The sequence below is a fragment of the Malassezia pachydermatis genome (genome assembly GCF_001278385.1).
Source record: "Malassezia pachydermatis strain CBS 1879 chromosome Unknown scaffold4, whole genome shotgun sequence".
NCBI classification, from domain to species: domain Eukaryota; kingdom Fungi; phylum Basidiomycota; class Malasseziomycetes; order Malasseziales; family Malasseziaceae; genus Malassezia; species Malassezia pachydermatis.
The window spans coordinates 1-18363 of NW_017253141.1; the positions used below are offsets into that span (position 1 = coordinate 1).

Genomic DNA, 18363 nt, shown 5'->3' on the forward strand with positions numbered 1-18363 from the left:
GGGCCAATGGGCTGGGGGCTCTACACCACCAAACTTCTCAGGCTCTACTCGCACGTATTCCTCTACACGTTCCACCGAGTTGAGGTTAATTTCAGTCATGGTGTATCGGCGGACAAAACGAAGCACGGTTTGAACGATGAGCACCGAATACGACAGCGTGAAACCTGTAAGGGCAGCGTCTGCGCCGGTGAGAAGCAGCAATACCGATGTCGACAGAGTCACGAATGCTCCAATGACGTCAATACGAGCCGCCAACCACCGATTTTCGCACCACAGGTACCAGAACGCGCGGTTGGAGCGATCGATCACATCCATGCATTTCCGAAGGACGCGCTCCGAGTCACTGTAAGCACGGATCGTCACGGTGCCAATCAATGTTTCACCCAGAAGTGTAAAGAGAGGCGAGCGCTCCACGCTCTCAATACGCTTCATATCTCTCGAGGAGGCAAGGTACAACGCTCCGACGGCAAAGTATGCTAGGAGGATGAAGCCAGCCAAGTACAAGAATGTGGGTGTGGCCCAGCAAATAATACCTAGAATGGCCACCAAAGTAACAGCACCTTCGATCATCATACGCAGCGATGTAGTCATTTCTTGATCCACAGTCTCAATGTCTTTTGATAGGCGATTCATGATGCGTCCAATGGGCGTTATATCGAAGAACCGCGGGCGCGCACGTAGCAAGCTCTTAACCATGCCGAAGTACAGCAAACGAGAGGAGCGAAGAGCAATAAAGTATTGCAGGCAGTCTCGTGCTGTGGAAAGCAGGACGAAGAGCATGACAAGGAAGACATAGTGCGTCAAGTAGTACCATGTTTGATCCTTGCTCATAGGCGGTGGCTTCGTCTGTAAGAACACAAGGAATTGCGTCAGCGTAGGCGAGCCGCCATACGAGCTAGCCCACTCCTTGAGCCATGCATTGCTCCACACATCGGCTGTACGCACACTGGCATACATGGCTACCAGCGCCACCCACAGCGCCATGGCCACAGAGGCATACACGGCCGAAGAGCGAATGTAGGTCCAGTACAGATGCGTCGCACTTGACTGGCGTTGAATGGACTCGGCATTGGCTGTAACATCCTTCTTTGCACGTCGCGCCTCTGCTTCAGCCCATTGCTTCTTCCGCTTCTTTTCTTCCTCTTCTGTGACAACCTCTTGCTGTTCTTCTTCCACGTGCGCTTCGTCGACAAGATGCTCCAAATCCGGCAGCTCTGTCGGTGCGCCTTGGTACGTCACACGGCCGTCTTCCATGGCTACCACATACGACACGGCCGGCATAAGTAGGGTCACAGCATGTGTTACCATGACAATGGTACGATCCTGCGCCAACGGACCTTTCAAGCAGTGTTCGTACAAATGCTTCGCCGTGTGCGCATCCACGGCACTGAGTGCATCATCGATCAAAATATGCTTGGCATGCGAGTAAAACGCACGGGCCAACGCAATACGTGCCTTCTGGCCGCCGGACAGCGCTGTGCCTTTCTCACCCACTTCTGTCTCATCATGGAACTCGAGAATCTCCAGGTCCGCTTCCAAAGCACAGGCGCGTAGCACTTCGCGGTACCTCTCTTCCTCAAATGCTGAGCCAAACAGAATGTTTTCTCGGACGGTGGTACCTTGTAGCCACGCACTTTGACTACAATACGCGACTGAGTCTGTAAGCCCTGTCGTCGGATCCTGCTGAAGGAACGATCGCGTGATGGGGCCTGGCATTGTAGTCGTGCCACTCACTTGACGAAGCTCGCCCAGCAGGGCGAGCAGCAACGATGATTTTCCTGACCCTACCGGCCCAATCACCAAGCTTAGCTTTCCTACCGGGAAGCGGCAGCGTAGGTCACGCAAGTGAAACAGGGCTGCCTCGTCACTATCATTGGTGGGATAGTACGAGAACGTTGCGTTTTCGAAACCAATATATGTCCGAGGTGCGGTGGTTTGATTCACCTCTTGCAGCTGATCGAACTTGTCTGTATCGTTTGAGCGTAAGAAGGCTTCAATGCGTCGTACTGACACAATCGAGCTCAAGAACAAAATGATCATCTCTGGGAAATCTGAGAGTGGAAGACGCAGCGTGTTAAAGATGTACAAGCTGGTGAAAGCCGTTTGCGCTGTCAGCGTATGACCGAACACATACGTGTACGTGCCAAATGCTGCTAGGGTCACGACCATAGGCATACCGACAAAGATAAAGTTGTACACGACAGTCAGTACGTTGTTCCATGCCAGCACACGCAACTCCCGCGCCCTCGTCGCATACATGCGCTCCAGAAACGAGTTTTCCCAGGCGAAGAATTTCACCGTTTTAATGCACATAAGCACTTCGTTGGCCAAGTCAAGACGTGCGTCAGTGGCTTTCAAGATCCCATCCTGAATGCGCACCATAGCCTTGGACAGACGCGTCTGCAAGGGCGCTGTGATCACGAGCACGGACAGACCGGCCAACGCAGCCCAGCCGAGGAGATAAAAGAGGAATATGCAGCTGAAAAAGATCGTCAATGGGTAGTCCACTGTAGGCTGATGAATGAACGCAATGAACGAATCGATCTTGTACGTATCCACTGAGATGAGCGAGGCAATGTGTCCATCTGTCATCCGCTGGGCATCTGACGAATCGGCGTTTTGCGCAGCCAGGTGCATTTTGCGACGCATGCTTTTAGAGAGCAGCTCAGTGGTCAAGTACGAGCGCAGCTGAATCGACGAGATACGGCCGCATTGCCACGTATTGATATCCACGGCAAACTCCAACACTTGGAAGACAAACATACTTACGGCCCATAGAAGTCCAAGGTGCCATGGGGGTGGTGCCTTCCCATGTGCGATGGCCTCGTCGCGCTTCGACATGAAGCTCAAAAGGTTGGACAAGCTGATGATTGGAATGAATCGAAGCCAGCATCGCACAAACGACAGGGACAGCTGACGCCGAATTACTGCGCCTAGTACGCACCATAGACGGCGCAGCAGTGAATTGTCCTCGGACGAGATGGCGTACCGCACGGATCCTACAATGGTGGCTGTGCGCAGTTCGTAGAGCAGCTGCGGGATCGCAGCGAGCGTCGTCGGCTCAAAGTACTGACGCCACACAAACGGCGTCATGAACGTGTATGTAATGCGGCTCAGGAACGACGAGTAGAGTTCAGGCGACGGGAGGATCGCTGCGTCGTCCTGTGTGGCGCGCCTCGGTGCCGCAGGCATGTCGGCGACCATTTGCAGTGCTGCCTGTGTGGGGCGCAACGTCCGACGACGTAGCATGAGAGCCAGGAGCATCGATGCGGCACACAGCATCTCGATCCATGTCAGCGCCCGCACAATCGGCGCTGCATTGCTTACGAGCGCCGTACGTAGATTCGATCCCATGGCAATCGTGTAGGGTACACACATGTTCAGCTTGGTAAAGTACATGGGTTCGCGACGGCGGCGTGCACACACACACACATACGTCGCAGCGCATCCATACAAGCCCCATGTCCATGTCCATTCGTACCTGCTTGGCAGTACAAGGGCGCTTATCATATGGAGGAGCGTGACGATGGTGCACACGACCACATCTGTAGCCAGGTACGCGGTGGGCGAGTCCTTTGTGTCTGCGTAGGCCACGCTGGCCTGCATAATGGCCTTGGCTTCTTGCCAGAAGATGCGGTTTTCTGCGTCTACGACCCGTTTCTGTGCATCGGTCAGGATCGATGTGGCTGGTGGCGGCGTGGCGGTAGGCAGCCGCAGCGAGATCCGACCGCTCCGCAGCGTGATGGCCACAATGAGGCAGGCTACGAGCGGCAGGGCGCCATTAATGATGCCCGCACGGAAGCATGGCTGCCAATCGAGGCCGCTGACCGGGCTACGTAGGCACTCCATGCTAGGGCGCTGGACGACCAGCATGTCACGGAGGCGCGTGGGCGTCGTGGCTACGGCGCACGTTCCATGCTTAGTCATGGGGTTTCTTGCTCGGCCAAAAGGATCTGTACGACAGCCGCTATGGACTACATGGTGGAGGCGACGGCGCGATCGGGAGACAGGGTCTTGGCCATATGCTCGAGGATCGCGTGGATTTCAGGGGGCGCTTGCGGAAGCGGCACTTTCGGGGCGCGCAGGAGCTGCGCAAACGTGTACAGCACGCCCCATGGGTGAGGTCGATGCACAATGACACGTTCCAGGAGGACACGCAGAATCTGTTCACGGACAAAGGCGTCGTCCTCCATGTACAGCGTAAGAAGCAGTGTGCTAAAGTACGCTGTATGGCGCGAGGGGAATCGCAGCTGATTCGCTGCGACGCTAAGCAGCAGGTACCGGCCTTCCGGCTCGAGCTCCCGCAGCAGCGTGTGGTACAGCGCCAGCACGGGATCACGCTGTGCAGCCTCTGGCGCCGTGCTAAGCAGATGCTGTGTGCCTTGCCATGCGCTATGTGCCAAGTACAGCACCATCGCACTCATCAGCGGCTCGTGGAAGTGCGTGTCGGTATGCTGTGGCGTGGCCTTGCATGCGTCGGCTAGCGACGTGCCGAGCGTCGTCTTGCGCGACGGCTGCAGCCACTCGTCGAGCCACGCTTGCAGTTTCGGCGCGTTCACCAGCACGGCGCGTACGTCGTACTGCGACGCAGGCAGGTGCTTCGCCTCCGGGAGCGTAGCGAGGCGAACGGACGCAGCCAGGGGATCGGGCAGGCGCATCGTGCGTGGGTACGCACACAGAATGATGTTGCGCATCTGGATGCACGACGGCGGGATCGCATCGCTCAGACTCTGCGCATGCTCAGCGAGGTACTCGGGTGCGTCATGCAGCAGCAGCAGCAGCACACGCAGCGTCGCCGTGTACAACAGCCGCATCGTATCGTGCAGGCCACTCTGACGCAGGAACGGCGCAAGGAACCGCAGCTGGCTCAGCATCAAGCGATGGAACAAGGCCGTGCCGCCCGGCGCGGCCAGGAGCGGCGCAAGGAGCAGGCGGTGCGACATGAGGCCCAGCCAGGAGAACGCAAAGCCAGGGAACGTGCTGGGCTGCAGTGTGTGCAGCGCATTGGCAATCGCCAGCAGTGCCCCCTGGTACGCCCCCTGCAGCGCCGGCTCGGCATGGTGCAGGTCAAAGAGCAGGCTCGAGAACAGGCGGAAGAACGGCTTCTGCTGGAAACGTGCACCGAGTTCTTCGTGCGACTGCGCAAGGACCAGCACGATGATCGACAGAATCTTGGTCAGGTACAGCACCTTCGCGTGCTCGTCGTTCGCGCCATGCGGATCCGCATGGTACTTGACCAGGTACACGATCAGCTGCGCGTACGTATCGATCGGTGAGTAAATGCCACTCGCACGGGTACCGCCGACGGCATGCTGCTTCAGGTAGTGCCCCACACTCACTTCCGTGCACATACGGAAGAAGAGCGACGAGACTTGCTCGCCTTTCAGCACGTTCTGGCTCTGGAGCTGCGTCACGTACTCCACAAAGGCCTTCTCTGGGTTCGGCGCTTGCTGGAACATACGTACCCAGCTCGCGAAGCTGTACGCCAACTGCTCCCGCAGCGGCAGGGCCGCATCGCCCGGCGCCAGCTCGTCCAGCTCGTCCAGCAGCTGCTGCGTCGCAGGCGTCGCGCGGCCGTACTGCACGACCTGGTGCAAGGCGCTGAGCAGGGTCGCGAGCTGCTGCCGTGTAGCGATGCCGCTCTGCAGCAACTCGCGAGCCAGCTGCGCACTAAAGTCCAGCACGGACGGCCGGCCCTGCGAACGAAGCACCAGCTTCGCCAGCTGCTGCTCCTGCTCGCCAATGCCGATCAGGTTGGCACGTACTAACTCGAGCGTCACAGGCACGTCAAACTTGCGCTCGTCTTCCGCGTACACGAGCCATGCCGTGACTTCCTTCGCGACCTTGGGCGACTGCTCACACAGCTGCTCCAACACGGCGACCCATACCTCACGCGCAAGGCGCGTGTGCGACTTGTACAGCAGCTGCACCACTTTCTGCGCAATTAGCAGCACCGTCTCGTCACGCTGCGACGCATGCACGACCAGGTCGGTCAGGTGCGGCGAGATCTGACGCACAAAGTGGTTCGTCGGCAGCGTCGCCAACGTCTGTGTGTCGCCCACCTCGGTAAAGAAGCGCTCCAGCTCCGCAGCCATGCTGAGGAAGCGCTCCAGCGCACGCGCCGGCGGCGTACCGCCCGCACTCGCCACAACCACGCCTGCCGCCGCAAGTTCCTCGGCCTCCAGATCCTCGTCGCCCCGCGGCATACTCGGCGTCATCGCCAGGTTGTCATACACACGCAACTGCGCCGGCTGCAAACCTGGCGGAGCAATACGAAGCATGTCTGGCAGCGTCGTGCTGTAGTGCAATAGTGACGCATTGTCCCAAAACACAACGCCACGGCCATGCGTCACAAACTCACGGCGCTTCGCATAGGCACTCGCAAGACCTTCGTCAACCTTGGCCAGGGCCTTTTCCATCGCGGTCTTCTCAATCACGACACATGCCAAGTCCAAGTTGTCCTGGACAAGCAGCAGCAAGGCCTGCTCCGGCAGCGCCTGCTCCGTAACACCCCCCGCTGCGAACAGCTGCCGCGCATGCGCGAGAATGCTCAGACGCAGTGGCTCTTTGCACGTGACTAGCGCCAAACTGCCCGCCATGTTCTGCGCCATTTGGTGGGCGGCGGTACGCAGTTTGTGCTCGTCAGGCTCCATCGCAAAGTCCTTGCTGACCAACTCCCGTGTGGAAATCGAGGCGATGGTGACGCTGCGCTCGACCACTGGCGTGATAATCTCCTGGATCGCGCGCTCCAACGCCACGTACATGACACGCTTCCACGCCGCACTGTTGGCGTACGGCACCACTTGCGGGCTAATCACGATGTACTGCGCCATGTTCTGCAGCATCGTGACAAACATATCCTGGTACGCAGCATTGTCGCCGCCCACCGAGAGCTGCTCCATGCCAGCCACGACACCGGCCGTGCCGTACTCGGCCGGCGGCGCACTAGGCGGCTCAGGACGACGGCCCGGCAGCAAACGACTCGGCTGAAGCTGCTGCAGATCCACCTGCAGACTCTTGCACAGCACTTCAATCTCAAACTTCAGATTGAGTTTCAGGTCCGCAAACTGGTACAGCTCGACTAGTAGGCTTAAGACGGCCATGAGCCATGGGTTCGGCGGTCGGAAGACGACCGAATGCACACACTGCTCCAACACTTTGCACACAAACGGAATCGCGACCATGAGCCGCCCCGCTTCATGCGCTTGCAGGAGCAGCATCTTGAACGAGATATGGCGGTGGCGAATGGGTTTCTGCCGCGCCAACGTCGTCAGACCCAGCCAGGCGGCCAAGTTCTTGAGGATCGTACGCTCCGACGACGACTGCATCGTCTTCTCCGACTCCAGCAAACTCTTCAACTTGACCAGCGTCTCATGCAGGACATACGTGTACGTGTTCCGCAGCTCCAAGCCATCGAGGAACAGGCGGTACAGCTCATGGTTGTTGGGCTCCAAGCTCACACGCTCCACGACAAGGTAGCGCGCCAGCCACTGCAGCACGTCGCCGGAAATCAGTTCCCGAGCTGCCGGCAGCTTTTCCGCAACGTTGGTCATCGTCATGTTGTTGATCAGGAAAAGAATTTGATCCGACTGCGCCTCGCTGGGTGTACGTTGCCCGTCTGTGGAGACCTCGTCCACATGCACTGCAGTAAAGAGCGACTCTGTCGAAGCGCGTGTCTTGCCGTTCTTCGCATCCTCCAGCGCCTTTTCTGCAAGGTACACCAGCTGCGGGTGCGCCTGCTGCAGCGTCGGCATGGCCATAAGCGCTTGGCACAGCTGCGGCCACTCGGACAGACGCGGCCAAAAGCGTACCAAGGCCCGCGCACCAAAGTGCGACATGGGCGAATCTGGCGGCGAGCGCAAGGCGTCGACCACGTAGCGAATCGCAATGCCCAGCGGGATCGAGTCAATAAGTTGGTCGCGAATCAGCGAGCCAAACACTTCCGACGTCATGAGCAGCTCGCGTGGCGGGTAGTACAGCTCAAACCAGCGGTACTCGTCAAACAGGGTATGTACCATACACGCGAACAGCTGGTGCTCATGCGGGTCGTCAGAGTGTTTGCATCGCTTCAACAGCGCCATGATATCATCCACACTGACCTTGCCTTCGTACATCTGGCGGTACCACGAATCAGCCTCACGATGGATCTCTTTCGAGAAGGAGGTCACAGACAAGCCCGGCTCCGTGCTATCGGTGCCTGGCGTGAGAGACATAAGACGTGGATGCAGCTGCAAGCACAGGTTGCGCACCACTTTGAAGTGCTCAATCTCTTCCGGCGTCATGGTATCGCCAAAGCTACGCAGCACACGCAAAAACGTAGCGACTTGCTGCACGCTCAGCGGCACAAACGTAGGCTCCGCTTGCGGATCGCGACGCACCAAGTCCTCCTTGATCTTTTGCTCCAAAAAGTCAAGTGCCTTGGTCACCATAAACTCGTCCGCAGGCCGATCGCTAATCCGCTTTTGCAGCCATGGTTCCAGCTCCAGCGCATCGCGTCGCGCTGCCAGTGCTGCTGCGTCCAGCACAAATACCAGCGGACGCTGTTCGCTCAGCAGCGCGTCCAAGCAATTCAGCTCTTGGGCGACCTCGACGATGCGTGTGAGATGCAACGCACTGTCGCTGTACAGTCGCTGGAAGGCGTCGAGCAACAACGTCGGCTGCGTATGCCACAGGCTGTAAAACACCAGTTGACCGGAGGGGTGTCCTGACAAGAACATTGCCAATAGCTTGGTCACCAGCTCTGGGTGCACAGCATTGGTCGACGGCGGAATCGCAGCAAGACCCAGCAAAACACAGTCGGCCTGCTGCTGAATCGCACGCTCCAGGATGGCCGTCACAGCACGACCAACCTCACTGCTGTCTTCCGCACCAGGCGCGCTGCCGGCCAGCTCCATGAGAGTCTCAATAAGGTCCGTCATGTTCCACACACTCTCACTAGCAGCTTGGGCTTGTGTCTGCACCGTCTCTGGAGCTTCTTTGTAGTCGTTCACATCCACAATGCGGCGCACCGGCAGCGAGACCATCTGCAGCGGCGACTCACTTAGCAAAAGCATCGAAAACAGCAGCTGAAGCTGCCGCAGGCGATGCTGCCAAACACCCCACAGACCAGAGAGCGCCGCTACCGCGTCTTTTTGCTCCTGAATCCATGCGCAGAGGCCCGTGCCAATGGCCGCACACGGCGGCACCGACAGCTCCGGCCAGGAATCTTGCGCTTGTAGGATGGCACGCGCATCCAAGGACGGCTGCAATGCGTACACAGCCTTGGCCACCGCGCCGAAATCCGTCACAGGTGTCGCTCGCGGGCTGGGCAGCGTCAGCAACTGGCTGAGAAGCGACGCCACCTCCTGTGTACTGGGCGATGTGAAACCTGTTGCCTGGAGAAGGGCACGTGCTAGGGATGGCGTCATGACACTCGGGCCTAGCATGCGCAGGACCTCCGCTGTTCGTCGGCCATTGGCGTATTTCGACATGGCCTGTTCAAGGGCCTTGGGCACCGTATCGCCGTAGCGCTCATGGAGCGCAGCGAAAATCTTATGACGTTGTGTCTCGTCCAACGAAGCACACTGTGCATCCGTCGAAGTCGAAAGAACGGATAGCATAAAAGGAATGAGTTGGTCCGAAGAAAGCGAAGGTTTGGCCTGCGCAATGTGATCCAGCACAGACGCAAGAAGCTGTGCTGGATCTGCATCAGGCGGTACAGAGACCTGGCTATCTCCTAAACCGTGAAGCATGGTGGTGGTTGGTTCGTCTGACCAAGTCGCGTGTGCCAAGGCACGCTGCAGTAAAGCTCGGTGAGACGAGTCTGACGCGTGTGCAATAGCACGACAGAGAGCGTCAGATACCCACGAAGGATGTGCGCCGGCGTCGCTACAGAGCGTATCAAGCTCTGTAAGTGTATCTGCGAACGTGTCCGGCGCAAGCTGCCACACTAGGTAGTGAACTTGGCGTTGTACGACAGAAAGTACGTCGGTATGAACGTCAGGTTCAAAACACGAGGCAGTCGATTCGCTCTTGGGCAATCGAGTACGCGCTTTAGAGCGTAAATACTGCGCGATTGGCGAAAAGCGGCCCACGTTGGTGTTGTTTTCGACACCCAGGGGACAATGCCAATGCCCCGCTCTCAAAGGGGAATGCAGAACCGCTGCGGAGCGGCTGACGACAACGATGGCCAGGGCCTCTGTCTCGGCCGAAGACCCATACCACTCCACCGTGGCCGCGCCGTGACGCGCTGTGGGGAGGGGGCCCGGCCGATGTGGAGGGGGAGCGAGGCGATTGACATGGCGCAAGAGCCACTGTTGAGACAGAGGCGTTTGTATCTACAGCAATGCATCTATGATGTTTTTGATTTTTCCGTGGACGGAGTCGTAGGGCGACCAAGAAGCCATCCACTGAAGCTGGCAATCGCCAGCATATACAGCTGCATGAGATTGGCCATCACAAAGTGTGTGATCGACTGCCCAATTTCCAGCCAGCTGCCTTCATCGCGAATCGCAAAGAAAAAGTTGAGCGCAAGCACGTTGCCTGCCAGTGCCGCGACCACCAGAGGCATGTACACGTCGCGCAGGCCCAGTCCACTGGCTACGATGGCTAGGCGGCTGCTGGCCGCAGGCAAGGCGCGTGGCTCAACGGCCTGCAGGCACAATGCCATAAGGACGCTCGAAAGAAGGATAAAGGGTACAATCAACTTGACCACCAGCAGCAATGCCATAAGGAAGGGCTGAAATACAGGCACGAGGCGGTACACAGGTGACAGGTAAAAGCTCGAGATCGAAGCCACATTGCCAGTGCCAAAGAATCCAATGTTCAGGAGAAGGAAGTAGAACAGCCCCAGCCGCACATCGTCCAGCTGCATGGGCCGTGGCGCAGGTGTGAGGGGATGCAGCATGTTGGCCTGCGGACCACGTGCCATCACAGCCCGATCACGCGCTAATTCAGCTTCCATATGACCCCACAGCAAGACCAAAAGGGTATAGCATAGGAAAAACAGCACCTCGTCGCGCAGCGACAGGATCACGTACACAGGTGCAAATGCAAAGACCAGCAGAAGAATACGCTCACGCAACGGCTGCGATCGGCCATTCTGTGGCCGTTGGAATCCCAGCACAAATGGCGCCGAAGCTGAACAGAGCAGTACGGCCCAGCCCAGGACTTGGCTCGTCCGTGGCAGACCCTGCTTCGCTGCCAGCGATGAGGCGGCAGTGGCTGTCACGCCGATCGAGGTAGCAAGGCATACGAGCTGCACCAGCAGAGCCCAACGTGTGCGCGGCCAGAACGTATCGGCGCCCTCTTCTTTGTCATCCGGCAGCGCTGAGAGCGCTGTGAGCTCGTCTGTCGTCTTGGCATGCATCATAGCATACATTTTCTTACGACGGCCGAGGTAATCCGGCGGCATCAGGAACGCCGCTGGCCAGATATATACACACAAACCAATGATCAACAGCAGTCCACCTCCTAGTGAGAGAAGCGGCACACTTTCCTCCTTGTCTGTAGGAAGCGACATGAACCAGGCAGTGGCGGCACACACGATGACCCATACGACCACGGCAACTTGGTGTCCTTCTTTCCACGTCATCGGGAAAAGCATGACGGGGATCATGGCCATCGTAAGTACAATCGCCAGCCAAAGGAGGCGATGCAAGTAGCCATACATGGCCGCTTCGAGAAAAACGACACAGATCGCCACGTACAGACCCGCCCAGCCTACCTGGGGCCACGGCACATGCGGCGGTAGGAAGGCAGGGAACAAGTGAATGCGCGTTGACAGAAGCATCCAAATGAGACCGGTCGCGCCGCTGTAAACAAAGTACATCATCGGCGCCGAATCCAGGTAGAACTTGCTCCATACAACAGCGAAGCTCAGCATGACGATGGTCAGGGCCGTATAGTGGACGCGCCGTGTAGGCGTACGGCTCTCTGTCGGTAGGGCATACACCAGCAAGCACGATACACCGTACAAAAACAGGCCCACGTAGCCCAAGACAACGACGGTGCTAAGGATCGGCGCGTCGTACTGATGCAGATACTTAGCACCTGCTAGCGCATCGTGCATCAGCGATTCACACTCTTCCACGGCATTCTCAAAGTCGCCCTGTTCGATCGCACGCGCAATGTCCTGGATGCGCGCCTCGCCAGGCTGCACGCCAGGCTCACTGCGCAGGGCCGGGAATGGCTGGAAGTGTGCCATACGTGCGGCACGGTCGTTGTGCTTCACACGGTACACTTCCAGCACCTGTCGTGCAGTCGCCAGGGCGGCGCGGGCGCGGTAGGCAGGCGGCGCGTCCAGCAACGACATGGGCAAGTGGCCTTCCGCGTTCGCAGGGACTGGGATACCAATCCACGATGCCATTAGCGGCGTTAGGTCTGCCTGTTCCACATCGGTTCGGGCATAGTACTCCAAGTCCCAATGCTTGTCGTACTCGGTGTACGCGAACCCACGTCGACTCAGGCGCTGCGCTGGCGGAATGCCTGCGCCCCAAGCCACGAGCGGTGTGCGTGTGTTGTCCGGATCGCCATCGCCATGATTGCCTTTGCGGCTCATACCGTGATCTGCCGTAAACAAGAACGCCGTTTTATCGTCGTCAAAGTAGTCTTCAAACAAGGCATCCACCTCACGTGCAATAGCGTCCACGACAATCGTATTGCCCAGGTATTCAGGCGAGTGTGGGCGGTACGTATGTCCCGTGGTATCGAGTCCTAGCAAATGCAGGAAAAAGACGGTCCCGGGCGCCCGCAAGCGGTCGTCCAAGGTCTTGTTGGTCTTGCCACGCTCCATCAGTTCCTGCATCTGTGCCAGCACCCACATATCAAGTTCGACAGCATCCTTGGTAAAGTCTTCTGCCTCCTCATCGTACACAGCCCATTCCATTTTATCTTCCGTGGTGCCCAGCGCAAACATCGGCACAATGTCCGGCGAGCCGTACGAGAAGGCATACGTCGACTGATTCAGAAGCGAGTCAAAGGCCAGTGGATTGACTTTCCATCCCTTGGTAACCGCACTGATATCCTCGTACATGCCGGCAATCAAGGCTACGTGGCCCGGGCGGCTCTCGGTAGGCACATGCGTATGGCTCACACCGTACCGGCCTGGGCCTTGCGCAATGCCGCGCAGGAATGGACCGACATAGGCATGCGACGGCTGCTCATCCTCGTTGGAGACAGACGGCGTATGCCGCGAAAACGCATTGTCGTAGGAGCCCTCGTACACGCTCTCCGTGCCACGAACATTGGGCTGGGCCCAGGTGGGCAGTGTAGAGGTAGGATGCTGCTTGAACAGAGTATCAGCACGTAAGCCATCAGCGACAATCAGCACAAGACGCTCGGCCGGCGCGCCATCGGTCCACGGTGCCTGTGGTACAGCGTGGCTCGCATTGAAACGTGGTGATGGGTATACCACTGGTGAGTGGAAGTATACATCAAAGATCGACCATGTAAAGATCAGATGAAATACGAGTGAGATGAGGAAGAACTCCAGCTGACGTAGCAAGGAGCTGCTACCACCACCACCGCTCATACTCGGCGATCGAAGAAAACGGACAACGCTGCGCAATCCTCACCGCTACGGTCGCGCTGTTGTTCCTTTCGCGAGGGACCTGCAGCGCGTGGCTCTCCCCCTGCAGCCCTTCTGCGCACGTGGCGACTCCCTCGTGGTGGCCAATCCGTCTATACGCCTCCTATTTAGCCGGCACGTGCGTCTGGGGCCAGCACGCGCTCCAGGTTGGACGATTCTTCCTCCGCCAGCTTCTGGCGCTGTTCCATATCTTGGCGCGCCAGCTGGTGCTCCAGCGTTTCTGACCGCAGGCGGTTGATTAATCGAATACCGTTCACAGCCTTGCGGAAAGTTCGCTTCGCATTGAATGCGCTCTTGATGTCAGGAAGTAGGTCGCGTTGGCCGTCGCCATGCACGCTCGTGACGTGAGCGAGCCATGGGTGCTGCAGCGCTTCGTGCGCCGTCATGCGCTTCGCTGGGTCGACAGTCAGGAGGCGTCGGATGAAATCACGCGCCTCCTCTGACACACCTTCCCAATAAATTGCGGGCTCAAACTTGTAGTCACCCGCCACGATCTTCTGCATTTCGTCCATGTTGGAGTCCTGATCAAATGGCGTGTAGCCACATAGCAAAAAGTAGGTAATGACACCAATCGCCCCTGCACGTCAGTGTGCTGCTATACATACACATATCGACCGGCTTACCATGGCCGCTGCACATTAGCTTCGCAGTATACGTACGTTTTCTTAAACAGTTCAGGCGCCATGTAGCCGGGCGTGCCGCATGTAGTACTGAGCACTGTCATCTTGTCCTCATCAATCATCCGAGAGAGACCAAAGTCGGCAATGAGCAGGTCAGAGTGCTCAGACCTATCACGGAAAAGCAGATTCTCTGGCTTTAAGTCTGGCACAGGGTGAGTGATTCTCAACATACCTCGGTGCACAACGCCCAGATCGTGCAAGAAGGCCACCGACTCTGTCACAGTACGCACGATCTGCGCCGCATCCTTCTCGTAATAATTACCACGCTCGCAAATCCGGTCAAACAGCTCACCGCCCTTGCACAAGTCAGTGACGAGGTACAAGTTGTTCATCGTTTCAAAGTAGTCAACCAACGACACGATACCACGGTGCTCTTGCGATACACGCTTCAGCGTCGCAATTTCGTTGCGGACCATGTGCTCGCGGCCACGCATAAGCGACTTGCTGATAACTTTGCAGGCATAATACTTGCCTGTCTCAATATGCACAGCTTCTTTGACCACCTGCGTATAAGACTCGTTCCATACGTACCGCATAGGTGCCCTGGCCAAGGGTTCGTCCTGTTTTGTACGCACACGGTACTGTAGCCGGCGTTCCGCTCATGGCTGTTCGCTTGGATGGTCCGCGCGACGCCCTCCACGTCAGGCCCAAAAGCAGACAGGCAGGCAGGCCGCGTGCGTGGCGATAACCACGTGACGTGGAGAGGTAGGGTGCCCAAGCGAGCGCTGCCCTGGTGCTCGCTTGACACGTTGTACATGGACTTCTTCGGACAGCGTGGGTCAGGGAAGTCAGGTACGCCCCGCCCGCCGGCCGTACGTACGACAGTCACTACAAAACGTGTAGTGACTCCAACATCCACGAAGCAGGGTGCATCGGCATCGACGACGCAGGCCGTACGTCGAAATGCCCTGCCGGAAGCCATGCAAAAGCGCATCGCACAAGATCGGCTAGAAGCTGCGCAAAAAAAAGCCGCCTTAGAGGCGTTTGCACGACCACGACCACGAAAAGTAGCACGTACAGAGCGCCCGGCGCGTCGTGTCATGAGCCACAGCCGCAGCGTTAGCGATGATGATGATGACGATGCGGACGACGCCGCGTTGGATCGTCTTGCTCGCAGCTCGGCCTCATCAAGTCAGTATGGCACATCTACCTTCCACTACCATGTTCCTCGCTCTATTTTGCCGCCGGACGGCTACGATCCTTTGGCGCCGGAGCTCCGTGCTACAGCCTCGGGGCCCATCTCAAGCCGATCGCTCGTAGAGACGTCGGAGACCATCTATGTGCCATGTACGTATCAATTCTACTGACCCAAGTTTTTGAGGGACTGGAAGAACAGCCTGTGGTAACCCTAGAATACCCTGCGATCGACGCACAGGAAGAATTTCTGCTGCTTGTGCCCAAGGATGTCGACGAGTACGATCCGATCTCGGACTTGCTTCGCGTCGTGCATGCAGTGGTGGCACATTATATCCCAGCAGCACAGCAGCCGCAATTTGGCCACCTGGATCACTTAGAAACTGGCAGCAATGCAGGGAATACGCTGGACAAGGTGTCAGCGCGTCTTGCCATGCGTGCTGACTCGTCCGGCCCATCGTCACGCAGCACGACGCCTGTGCCTAGCACTACCAGTACGCCGCCTCCCTTATCAGGACCGGCTGATGAGACGGAATCCATATTGCGCTCGTTCACCAAGGCACGGAATCGGCGCAACGGTCCTCTGTTTGTGCGCTCCGTGGAACGGTACAACGCGTTGCTTCGCACGTTGCGGCAAGATGGTACGATTACATCCCATTTGGCTACGCTTGGCGCGTCGCATGGCATGCCAGAAGGTGTATGGCGCACTATTCAGGAGCAGGTCTACGCTCGCGTGGCTGCGCCGCATGTCGACAAACTCAAGCAATACGAAGCATTCTCTGATTATGTGTACGGCGAAATGCTACCGCCATTCCTGAGTGAGATTGAGCGCATTGCCCAGATGGGGCCTCAATCTGTGTTTGTGGATCTGGGGAGTGGGATCGGCAATATTCTCCTCCAAGCGTCGCTGCAAACAGGTTGTGCATCGTATGGCTGTGAAGTTATGGAGACCCCAAGTGCTCTCGCTACGAAGCAGATCATTGAAGCCACACACCGCTGGCGAATGTGGAATGTGTGTGGCGGCCCTGCCATGGAAGCATGGTGTGAAGACTTTACCGAGTCGGATCGCGTACGTGAGGTCCTGCGCCGTGCCGATGTCGTGCTTGTAAACAATTACGCGTTTCGTCCGAAGACGAACGATACGCTGTCCCTTCTGTTCCTAGACCTGAAGGACGGCGCCAAAATCTTTTCGCTGCGTCCTTTTGTCCCGACTGATTTTCGGTTGACCGAGCGCACAGCATCCAGTCCCCTTGCTATCCTACGTGTGGAAGAACGGCGGTATGCAAGCGGATGTGTAAGTTGGACGGGCGGTAGCGGTGCCTACTACGTCCAAACCGTGGACCGGAGCTTAATCCAGCACTTTACTGCTAGTGCCGTTCCCGAAAACACTACAGCGATGTAGGAACTGGAATTAGTTTTATGTATACATACACCATCCGAACCCCTTGTCTTCCGCCATAGAACTGACTCGCCATGCACCACGGGCATTGTGTCGAAGGCGAGCCTCGACCACGCTCACGCCTTCCTCCCGAAGACGGTCCGCTTGGCGCGCTGCGCCAGCGCCACCATCACCACGCTCGGAAATGACGCCGCCGGAGCCAACCACGCGCTGCCATGGCACCGAATCATCCTGTAAAAACTTCAACGCCTGGCCCACCATGCGCGAGTCTGGTGTAAGCACCGCTGGATAACGTACGACGTGGATATCCAATCAACTGCCGTGTCAGAACTTCGTCATGTCGCGTACCTTTGCAATATGTCCTGGTGTCAGTTGTAGGCCTACGTACCGTACGTAGTCACGCGACCGTAGGGAATGAGACGCGTACATTCGTACACCATGCCTAGACCATGTTAGAAGCGTGTCACGCACTATGAAACCGCTCGGCGTTGAACAATTCGTCGGCGTCAACCATGTGTGGGATGGTGCATGTGGAGGAAGAATGATCAGGGCGCGTTCCACTACAGAATCTATTATTCCCAATCGATGTCATCGTCGTTGCTGGCTGGCTTGGATAGCGATGAGCTCATTGTATGATTCATAGCTGTGGATGTAGGATGGGTAGGTAGGGCAATTTCGTCGTCGTCGTCCCATGCAAAGTCGTCATCACCACCGACCACATGCGGCGGCTCCTCGTCCGCCTCTGTCTCTGCTTCCTTCTCTTTGCCTTTCTTAGAGGCACTGGCCGATTCCTTCGCGGCCGCACCTGCTACTAAAGCATTGTACCGTGCCTGCAATTCCTTTGTTAGGCCATGCAGCGTAGCCCCGCTGGTATTCATATATTGACGTGTCATGACTTCCACATCTTTGAGAGAGGTTTGGAACGAATGTGGGTCCATCGCATTCGCATTCAATGTCGCAATCTGTGTCTGAAGCTGCTCGATCTGTGGATGATACGCCAGCTTCTTAAGGGATTCCCATGCATTCGCCGACATGGCACTCCACGACGACGCCGCATCGCTACTGCGCCTGCCCTTCTCGCCTTGCTCTCTCACGTCCATATGGCTGGCCGTAGATTTCAACGAAGATGAAAATACGGTTTCGTCATCATCATCATTATCATGCCCGGCGAGCTCGAATGGAGCGTCAGGCTGCTCTGCCGCTGTCGACGAGCGCGAAATTTGGCGTGCACGATCACTCTCCGTTTGCATACGGGCATCCAGCGCTTCCAGCCCGGCCTTGGCCGTGTTTATAATGCCACCATTCTCTTCCACATGCGTCTTCGCTGTCTCCAACGCGCTTTGCGTCTACGTCTTAGTCACATTGCACGTACCTGGCTGTGAACGCCACCCCACCATGACGACAGGCCGCCCACCAGATCCATCACACGGTTCTCGATCTTCCGTGCCACAACATCCACCTCTGTCTCCTTATGATGGAGTTGTCTCTCATCTTCATTGATTGCAATCAACGCCGCGGCCGAGCTAATGGCCTCGTCCGCCATCGTGCATGTACAGACGAGGCTGCGATCGCACTCCCATACG

The 18363-nt window shown here is 57.5% G+C and overlaps 5 protein-coding genes across 5 annotated transcripts; 1 reads left to right on the forward strand and 4 right to left on the reverse strand.

Annotated features, from left to right (window-relative positions):
• Positions 1-3974: 3974 nt before the first annotated feature.
• Malapachy_3715 (hypothetical protein) lies at positions 3975-9731 on the reverse strand (the record flags this gene model as incomplete). The annotated part of the gene is made up of 1 exon (XM_018138175.1): positions 3975-9731. The coding sequence occupies one exon, from the start codon at positions 9729-9731 to the stop codon at positions 3975-3977; it is 5757 nt and encodes a 1918-aa protein (XP_017991775.1).
• A 599-nt stretch (positions 9732-10330) lies between these two features.
• Positions 10331-13510, reverse strand: Malapachy_3738 (mcd4-sporulation protein; the record flags this gene model as incomplete). The annotated part of the gene is made up of 1 exon (XM_018138197.1): positions 10331-13510. One exon carries the CDS (start codon positions 13508-13510, stop codon positions 10331-10333), a length of 3180 nt encoding a protein of 1059 aa, XP_017991697.1.
• Positions 13511-15167: 1657 nt separating this feature from the next.
• Malapachy_3710 (histone-lysine n- h3 lysine-79 specific) lies at positions 15168-16783 on the forward strand (the record flags this gene model as incomplete). The annotated part of the gene is made up of 2 exons (XM_018138171.1): positions 15168-15534; positions 15561-16783. 2 exons carry the CDS (start codon positions 15168-15170, stop codon positions 16781-16783), a joined length of 1590 nt encoding a protein of 529 aa, XP_017991771.1.
• A 15-nt stretch (positions 16784-16798) lies between these two features.
• On the reverse strand, positions 16799-17294 carry Malapachy_3751 (mgmt family protein; the record flags this gene model as incomplete). The annotated part of the gene is made up of 5 exons (XM_018138210.1): positions 16799-17049; positions 17078-17096; positions 17129-17142; positions 17169-17222; positions 17252-17294. The coding sequence occupies 5 exons, from the start codon at positions 17292-17294 to the stop codon at positions 16799-16801; spliced, it is 381 nt and encodes a 126-aa protein (XP_017991951.1).
• Positions 17295-17352: 58 nt separating this feature from the next.
• Positions 17353-18323, reverse strand: Malapachy_3745 (hypothetical protein; the record flags this gene model as incomplete). The annotated part of the gene is made up of 2 exons (XM_018138204.1): positions 17353-18126; positions 18153-18323. 2 exons carry the CDS (start codon positions 18321-18323, stop codon positions 17353-17355), a joined length of 945 nt encoding a protein of 314 aa, XP_017992001.1.
• Positions 18324-18363: the final 40 nt, after the last annotated feature.